General features: G+C 34.7%; 1 protein-coding gene across 3 annotated transcripts; it reads right to left on the reverse strand.

Moving 5' to 3' along the window:
- Nucleotides 1-3,457: 3,457 nt before the first annotated feature.
- On the reverse strand, nucleotides 3,458-7,807 carry LOC120272202 (homeobox-leucine zipper protein ANTHOCYANINLESS 2-like). 3 transcript variants are annotated; one of them, XM_039278964.1, is made up of 10 exons: nucleotides 7,574-7,807; nucleotides 6,869-7,217; nucleotides 6,563-6,771; nucleotides 6,348-6,465; nucleotides 5,639-6,259; nucleotides 5,457-5,558; nucleotides 5,159-5,365; nucleotides 4,708-4,882; nucleotides 4,227-4,594; nucleotides 3,458-4,146 (listed from the first exon to the last, which is right to left on the reverse strand). In XM_039278964.1, the coding sequence occupies exons 2-10, from the start codon at nucleotides 7,022-7,024 to the stop codon at nucleotides 3,766-3,768; spliced, it is 2,337 nt and encodes a 778-aa protein (XP_039134898.1). In that variant the 5' UTR covers nucleotides 7,025-7,217; nucleotides 7,574-7,807; the 3' UTR covers nucleotides 3,458-3,765. The 3 variants fall into 3 exon arrangements, with proteins under 3 accessions (XP_039134898.1, XP_039134899.1, XP_039134897.1); XM_039278965.1 differs by having other exon boundaries at nucleotides 6,869-6,999; nucleotides 7,574-7,806; XM_039278963.1 differs by lacking the exon at nucleotides 7,574-7,807 and having other exon boundaries at nucleotides 6,869-7,455.
- Between the last annotated feature and the right edge of the window lie 1,453 nt (nucleotides 7,808-9,260).

Below are 9,260 nucleotides of genomic sequence, written 5' to 3' on the forward strand. Positions count from 1 at the left end.
TGCAGGATTATTTTAATCTTAGTCCTTAATATGGATGTACTAATTTCCTTTCCAAAGAAGCACTAGATGAGGTCTTTGCTGCGTTGAATTTTCACAAGCTGCCAAATGGAATTTGGATTAAATTATATATTTTAATTTCGATCAAATAATAATATATAATTATATACAAATGAATAAACTTATAAACCATATTCATTAGATAAAAAAGCCCAAGGGTTACCATGCATATAAAAAAATAAACGCGTGAAAGTACTCATTTTTTAAGCTTACAACAAAGGGAGTACATACAATTATTTATTATTATTATTATTATTATTATTATTATTATTATTATGAAAAATTACTTTTTCCACGTCAAAGTTTCAAAACTTTCCAAATAGCCCTTTTGACTTTTGACATTCCTAGATAATTTTTTTTTTCACTTTTTACCTTTTTGAGCTTTTTTTTATTTTTTTAATTCAACTTTACTCCTGCAAATGGTGAGAAAACTATCCAGTCACATTATTATTTTGAAAAACATATTTTAAACCATTAAATCACCCATCTTTATATCATCTTCTCAAACACTTTTCATAAGTCTTTGAGCATTTTATACCAAATGAAATGTTTCTTCTTAAACTTTTTTTCTCTTTATCTAACCTTTAGTGTATTATAGTTTTTCATTTTCATTTTTTTCCGACCATCCTTGCTATGAGTGCGAGAATCTTTTCCTTGCAAGTGCACACCCTTATTCCCAAGAGAAACCCTCTAAAGAAGGCTGGTGAGTTCCTTAATTGGTGTTTTGGACAATTTTTTATATCATACCCAATTTAATACCATATCAGTGATATTGATACTCAATTTTTTTATCCGTTTTGTGTGGAGAGCTTTCGTGTAGTTGCTAGATTTAAGGGGAAAGGACGTGTATTGTTGTTCACCGTGCTGACCTCTTGAGAATCAGTTCAAGCGGAGATATGTGAGCAATGGGACCTCGAAATTTTTCTTGTAAGGGTGAAGTTTGTCACCTCCGATGTACATAGGACGGCTTGTCCAATAGAATCCGAGGTGGACTTTCAGTACATGTGCCACATGTACCACATGTTCAATTGTGCTACCGTCGACCTCATAGTTGACACTGATGAAAGCCCATTAGCCATTCCTGCTGACACATCTCTCCCATTGTAAATATTGATTCTCTTAATGCATGTAGTTAGTAACTGATGGATAACAAATTTTCCTCTTAGTCACTATGTTTCTGCTTAAAGAGTATTTTCTACATAGTCAGTATGTTTAACGTTTAACCTATTTGCATTTCGTGTATTTGAGTTCTCTCAGGATTACCCAAAGAAAAATCAGTTTATCTTCTAGTTTTTTTCACAGGCCAAAGTGGTTACATAATGGCATGGTAGTCATTTCTCACCATGTGGTGGTTGTCTACAACTCCCAATGTAAGGACATTTGTTGTTCAAAAAATCCCTAATTTACTCTGTTTTTGTTTTTTAACTGTTTGAAGGGCTTAAAAATAAGTGAAGGAAAAAGTAAAATTTTTTTTGGAATAACAAAATTAGGGAGGACCATATGTGCATTACTTAAACTTTCAGTTTCAGGGATTTTTGACGATTACCAGTTATTATTATTATTATTATTATATGCTTGCTTACGTGCATGCAAATCATTGCTAATATTCTAGTCAAGCAGAGAACGTAAGCAATGTTTTGTTTCTTTTTATTTTTATTATTTATAATTTATAAACTATATATTAACTTAAGATTTATCTCCCATATAAAAACCATATGCTTTTAAGTTAACTCTCAAGATTAGAATTTAATCAGACTAGATAAATTTGATGGTCGAGCTAAATAAATCCACTTGTATCTTATGCATATAACCCTGAAAATTTCTGAAATTACTAGTCTTACATTAACAATCAATCTTATGACCATATGTATAATATATACACACATAAAAAACAAACTATGTTATTGATATAAAGATTCTTGTTGTGTAGGGGTCTACAATGTACATATAAAAAAACCTTTTATTATCTTAAAAGGAAAAAGAAAAAGAAAAAGATGGATCATATATAACTCATTGATACCAATCAATTTGGATGATTCCATGCATGCATGCATGCGTTGCATGGGGAGGTAGTTGGGGAGCAATCCCACGTGAGATTATTTCCATCTATCTTCAATCAATACACAAGATCTCTTTCTAACAATTTAATATATATTATTAATGTTTTATTTTGTATGTATGTGAGATTTTGATAGAGTTATATATATCTTAATTTCCAAATTCATCATCTTATTAGGCTTACATAATTACTCCACATTGTTTTTTTTAGTTTAACCTATTTTAGACTTTATCAATTATTTATTTTGTACTAATTAAATATGTTAAATGAGTCCAATGAATGCATGTAGATTTTATAGCAAAATTCATAAATAAGTACAAGGGTCATCAAATTTCTTTTTGCTTTTTTTTTTTAATGTTTAACCTAGTGAAAATCTCGCTTAAACAACTAAATTTTTTATCATTTAGACCAACTTTTGTTGGTATTAATTTACTTTCATTAAATATGATACTGCAATTAAATTGAAACAACCTAACTCCATTAAACTCTTTAATATTTTTTTTTAATAATTATTTATTGTTACTTGAACACATGCAAAATAATTTTTTTATTAATATAAATTATTGATTTAAAAAAATAATTTACCTAAAATTAATCTTCTCCCTATGATTTTTTGTTTCTTTACTTCTGCAATTAGGGTATATGCACGAACAAAAAATTTAATCATTCAATTTATCATACCCATAATTAAAGATTCATTACTAACACTGTACTCAATAAGATTTATGATAAAAATTCTTAAATCCCATCATCTATGTCATTAAATTATAAACTTTTCTTAAATGTCTAATCCACAACTTTTATGAACATTGAACAATGAACATTTCCTGGCTTTAATCAATTCATTAATTACACAACAAACATGAGTCAATTACAGTTTAAAAAAATTTTTAAAAAAAAAATATCAGCAGAAAACATGAAGATTTCAGAAGATTACACACATATAAAAACCTTCCTAGATTATCTAAATATTAATAAAAATATTTAAAAAAAAAAAAGAAAGCAGAGAAATTAGTCACATTCACAGAGACAAAAAAAAATAGCATTGCAATAAATGAGACAACCTGGAATGCCAGCTCTTCTCATTTATTGCTTCACAACCCCATCACCATCTCTTCTTACCGACACACCGTTTCCATCTTTCTTTTTCTTTTCTCTCAATACACAACTCTTCACACATTCCAACAAAACTAAATCAATAAACAAATAAATTAATTAAAAAAAAAATAAACTATACTCAAATCAAAGCTCAAATCCATCCAAATTCTGATTTCACAACAACAGTCAAGAACCACATCATAATTTAATAATAATAATAATAATACAAAATATTTGAGTCAATTCCCGAACCACACCAGACCATTTCATTATTCACCTTCGTTCTTTCCCACTATTTTTCTTTTTATACAACCAAAAAAAAACAAATAGATCCATATAAATATTATTTATATATTATTATATATATATTTGCCTTTTTCACGCTTTGCATGGGTTCGTTCTTGACTCAACTCCACGGCAACAGTCACAGCAGCAACAACAACAACAACAAAACCAGTAATTAATCATAATGATAATAATCATATAACTTTTTTTTTTTTAAATTTAGAACTAACTCTAATTAACTAATTTAAGTTAAAAATAATATGATTTCAACTCTCACATTGAACAGCAGCTTTGATCTTCTGAACAGTGCATGCAATCAGATTGTTCACCGTCTCCACAGATTCCACTGTTAATTTTGCAGTAGGCAAGCTGTTGACAAGTATTTGGAATGCCACAGTTAACAAACATCCGGCATTGCCACCGCGAACTGTCGGAGAACCTGAACGAGCAGTAGCATTGCCGTTCCGGGGACTATCGGGAATGATAATGAAGCCTGAAGGAAGGAGAGCGACATAGGTGGAATCGCCTCCGGTCATAACAACGTGCATTGCAGGGATATCGACCGGGGCATATACCACCATCGACCCCGATGCGTCCATACATGTCTCTTGCAGTATCAACATACCGCTCTGATTCGTTCCTCCCGTCTGATAACAAGTATATATAAGTCAATACTAATATCTTATCAGCTTAAGCTTTTGGATTGAATCGAAATACGAAAACTTACAGCAGCTCGGAGAAGGGACACGGCGTTGCCGTTATCATGACCCTTGGCAATGTGTGCCATCTCTTGCATAGGTCCACCATTGGATAGGATGTCCCACTCGCTCCGGATACGCTCATCGCGGAGGAAGTCGAACACCCGGTGAGGCGAGGCAGCCAGCCAAACGGATGTAGCAGCACTTAGAACCACGCCAGGAGGCTCGCCAGGATCATCGAGACTCTGCCTTGTTAACACCCGCACATCTTCTCCAACCCCTGGTGCACACAACTTGCTCCATTTGTGCATCGAGGATGTGCATATCCCTGCACAGAAGTTTGCTGTCATCCGCTGCGCTAGCTTCAGCATGCTCCTTCGTCCACTCGGTGTTATAGCTGCAATATGACGGGTGTTCGCATTACCAACATCACTAAGGAATAAATCACTCATAATATAATTATATAAATCACTGAACAATGTCGATGAGTTTTGTGTATTAAGATAGTACCGGAGTTATCTCTTGAAATGATAGAGGATGACATGAGAATGGCAAGGCATTCGCATTGTCTCTGAAGGGTGGCGAGCCACCGCTGCGCACCAAAGCCCATACCGGATTGCAGCAATCCCCGGTACAGACGGTGTACACGTGTCTCATCGTATTCAGCATGTTCTACCCATGTTACCTTCCAACCAAACCATATACAAATTTTACACTCAATCCTTTGCAATCTTCAGAAAGCACAAACAAAGAACCCATGCATGTGTAGACACGCAAAGCATGAACATATAGAATAAAAAGCTTTGACTATTCAAATCTCTTAAATTATTTCTCACGTCTCTATAATCAATTCATGATTTCCGACAAGAGATTTGAAGATGAGGTATAGACAAAACAAAGTATCAAAGATTTCAAGATATGAAATTAAACAACTTTACAGCTCAATCTTGGAGAAATGTACCTTGCAGTAGCCATTAGGCATGTCTTGCACCAGGCAACCAGACGGTAATCTCCGGCAGCTCACCGATGAAGGATTACTCTCCCTTATACCGTCGATGGAAACATCAACAACCGCCCATATCCCTTCTGCATGCTGCTTGCAGAACCTAAGAAAGTTCACTTCACGAATCGGTACCAATGGAGATAAAACTTGCAGCTCGGCGCGCATCTAATCATCAAACTCAATAAACTCAATCAAAATCAACAACAAAGCAAAAGCTATAAATAAATGTCAAAACGAAGAACATTCATTAACTCACAAGCTGCAAAGCACCGTTTCTAGTACCACCCATCCCACTAGATATGATGTCAGTAATAGCTGCTCTTGCAATTATACCAGGAAACATGTCTGCCCATCGAGTCTGTGAATCAAATGATTAAATGAATATATCTACATCTTATTCACTTGCAAATCAAACCGAAAGAATTAAAGAACACTCACAGCATCCATGAGAGTCTCGACGAGAGCCAAGCTATTGATGATCACCATTCCAGTCTCCCTCGATGCTTCAGATACAAATCCAGAAGGTTTCATGCCGATGCAGCGAGGAAAAACCTGGTGATACTCATCGAAATTCAGTGCCTCTTTAACCCCACAATCTAAGCTCGGAAGCCAGAGTGGTTCCTCCATCTGTGCCATTTTCACAAGCTCATCCATGGCACCCAATGCCAGCTCCAAAAACATCGATCTTTCAATTGATCTATCGATCCTCGGGCTCGAAACAACCGAAGTGAATTCCGGCAGTGCAGCAACAGGGTTCAAACCAGCAAAGCCATTGTTTCCGACTCCCAGCTCGAGAGAAGCATTTGGGCCAGAGGTAGAAGACACAGGCCTGCCTAAGAACTTCCCGGCGAGTGTGCAAACTCGATCAAGCTCTTCTTTTAGTCTGGCATTTTCGATTCGAAGGTGCTGTTCTTCAAGAGACGATTCACCGATCATAGCCGGACTGCCGCAGTTGCTGCAAATGGGATTCCTCATGGCTTCTCTCATTGACATGTTCTCTGCCCGGAGTTTATCATTCTCTTGCCGGAGAATTGTGTTTTCATGGCGTTCAATCTGGGTCTATATCCATACAAAAATCCAACCAAAATCTTGGAACAAATTCAAAAAGAATGAATCCATGATGATGATGATGAAGAAGAAGAAGAACCTTCATTTGGGTACGACGATTTTGGAACCAGAATTTGACTTGGCGACTCTCAAGGCAAAGTCTTTTGCTGAGCTCCAGCCTTTGCTTCTCGTCAGGATGAGGGCATTCCTTGAAAAGCCTGGAGATTCAAAGATTGAATTCAATGGAGGATGAGAAATCAACGAAAGAAGAGATTAGGAGTTAGGGGATTAGGATTAGAGATTAGGATTGAGTACGCTTCAAGCTCTTGGATTTGTTGGGGAGTGTGACGATGGTATCGTTTGCGTTTACGAGGGTTATCTTGATCAAGATCGTCGCCGGAGTTTCCTTCAAGGTTGTCACTGCCAGAGCGGCTCTCGATCTCGTCATCCTTCACGTTGATTGAATCCAAAGCTCCAGCAGCTGCGCCAATGGCGGCCATAGGATTCCTCTCGGAGTTCGTTCGCTGCCCAAGATCCAAAACCCAAGCAATGAAATCCAAAGAATTGGGGAAGAGAACAGAAGACAAGAATAGGTTTTAGATATTTCAAGGGTTTATTTACCAAAGCGAGAGAAAGGGCTGAGGAAGTGAAACTCCGGTGATGCGGTTGCGAAACATTACCACCGGCTCCGGCCGCCGCCATGGCTGGGCTCGAGAAGGGTATCTCTCCCCCGAGTCTTGCACCCGTTCCCCCTTCAAACAATCCCCCAAAACTCATCAAACTCTACTCTATATATATATATATATATATCAAAAATCCTTCCTTTCCTCTCTTTCTCAAACCAAAATCCCTCCTTTCCTCTCTTCCTCTCTTCTCCTCCTCCTCCCTCTTTCCCTATATCCCTTATCCTTCTTCTCTCTATATCTCTTCTTCTTCTTCTCTCTTCTTCTTCTTCTTCTACTGCTGCTTCCTGGAAGAGTAGATAAGTCTAAAACAAAGAAGAAGGGAAGTGGGCACTCAAACACTCAAACCCAAACCCTACTAAAGAAACGCAATGAAGAAGAAGAAGAAAAAGAAGAAAAAGAAAAGGAGGAGGTACTAGAGAAAACGAAAGCGAAAGAGAAAGAGAAAGAGAAAGAGAACATATGTGAACAGTGAATACCAAAATCAAAGCCTTCACAAATGAGAAGAGCCCTGGTTGACCATCCCAAACCCAAACCCAAACCCCTCCAAACCTACACAATATCTATCTTTCTATCCATCCAGAAAAAGATAGAAAGAGAAACAACAAACAAGAAACAAGAAACAAGAAAGCAAAGCACCAACCTTTTCAATCTAAATACGCTTCCATCTCTCTCTTCTTCTCCTCCTCCTTCTTCTCTTCTTCCTCTTTTTTCATCTTGTGATAAATAAAAACCTCACCTTTTTCACTCTGATGGATCTTTCTCCAGCCTTCTTCTTCTTCTTCTTGGCTTTCTCTGCATGGCCACAGAGAAAGAGAGAAAGGGGCCACTCTCTGACTTAGTGCACCTTTGTACTGCCCCTTGAGTCAAACCTTTTGAAAAACATGAACTTTTTTTCCCTTTACCTTTTTCATTTATATATATATATATATTATTGAATTTAATAGTCTATTTAGATAGTTTTTTATTATTATTATTATTATTATTATTGTTAATATGTGATATAATTCTAAGTTTAGTGATGCAATGAATGGGTTGTACTAATTAATGCATTTCCATGCACCTGTGGATTTTATTAATTTATTATGAATGCTAATTTGTCAAGATATTAAATTAAATGCCAAGATTCATATTAGTGTGATCATCAGCTGCTGATTTTGTTAATTAATTCATCATATGATGGAATTAATGATAATTGTGTCATTAATTTTTAATTGGATTCCATATTGTTTTCCCAATCTGAATTGCTATTGGGCATCACTATCAAGCCATGCAAAAGTGTTGATGTGTCTCAATAGCTTAATAGTGACAAATTTGAGACAAGTCCCATCACTCTCTATCAGTCTCTCTCTCCATCCCTCTGTACACCAGTAGATGTACTAATACATTACAGAGTTGGCCAGTTTGAGAACATTAGAAAAATAATAATATTATTAATAATAATAATAATTTAGAATTAATTATTATTTTATAAATTTTATATATTATTCAATTTTATTAAAATATTTGTAAATTGTAAATATAATATTTTATAACATGTTCACCCATCTTTTTCATGAGATATGTTCGAATCTTAACTCGAAGATATATTTGAATTTTAACTCGTGTAAATAATTAATAGATTTTAACTCTCGTACGTGTCTATTTTTAACAACGTGATTTGTCCATATTTCATATTTTTACATATGATCACAGTTGTTTGACCACTAATAATATAACTGACTTCATGAGCTGAAGAAAAATTTATGAAAGATTGTAGTATGTAAAATTATTTTCACTCAAAAAAAATATATTTAAAAGTTATAAATGACAATTTTATTTTTAGGTTGACTTATTGATTGATTTAAAAACAAAAAGTATATAATTATTGAACCTTAGCCTTATTCAATGTTCATTATAATTTCTGAATTCATTGATGTCATAAATGGTCAAAAAAAAATTTAATTTAAAAATCAAAATAACACACTTTTTTTCACAAAACCAAATTCAACAAATCTTCTGCATAAGCACCTGACATTTGAACTGAATTCTTTCTGCCAAAAAAGATATAGATCAAAACCAATCACAAAATACAAATTCAATTAGTGAATTTAAGGAGAGAAAAAAAAATTGTAAATATAAATAATTTTAAAATTTATTCTCAAAGGTAGATTTAGATTTAACTTAAAAAGCTAAAAAAAGTACCAAAAAGAAGAAGAAGAAAGTTTTGGGACTCCTTCCAAGTTCCAACCAAACACCAGAAATGTGAACCAAAAGAAGCATTTAACACTGACAACCAACCTACATTTGACTGTAGATTTGTCAAAGATAAGGCTGGATTTTCTTTTGTC

Source organism: Dioscorea cayenensis, chromosome 11, assembly GCF_009730915.1.
Source record: "Dioscorea cayenensis subsp. rotundata cultivar TDr96_F1 chromosome 11, TDr96_F1_v2_PseudoChromosome.rev07_lg8_w22 25.fasta, whole genome shotgun sequence".
In the NCBI taxonomy this organism is placed as follows: Eukaryota; Viridiplantae; Streptophyta; class Magnoliopsida; order Dioscoreales; family Dioscoreaceae; genus Dioscorea; species Dioscorea cayenensis.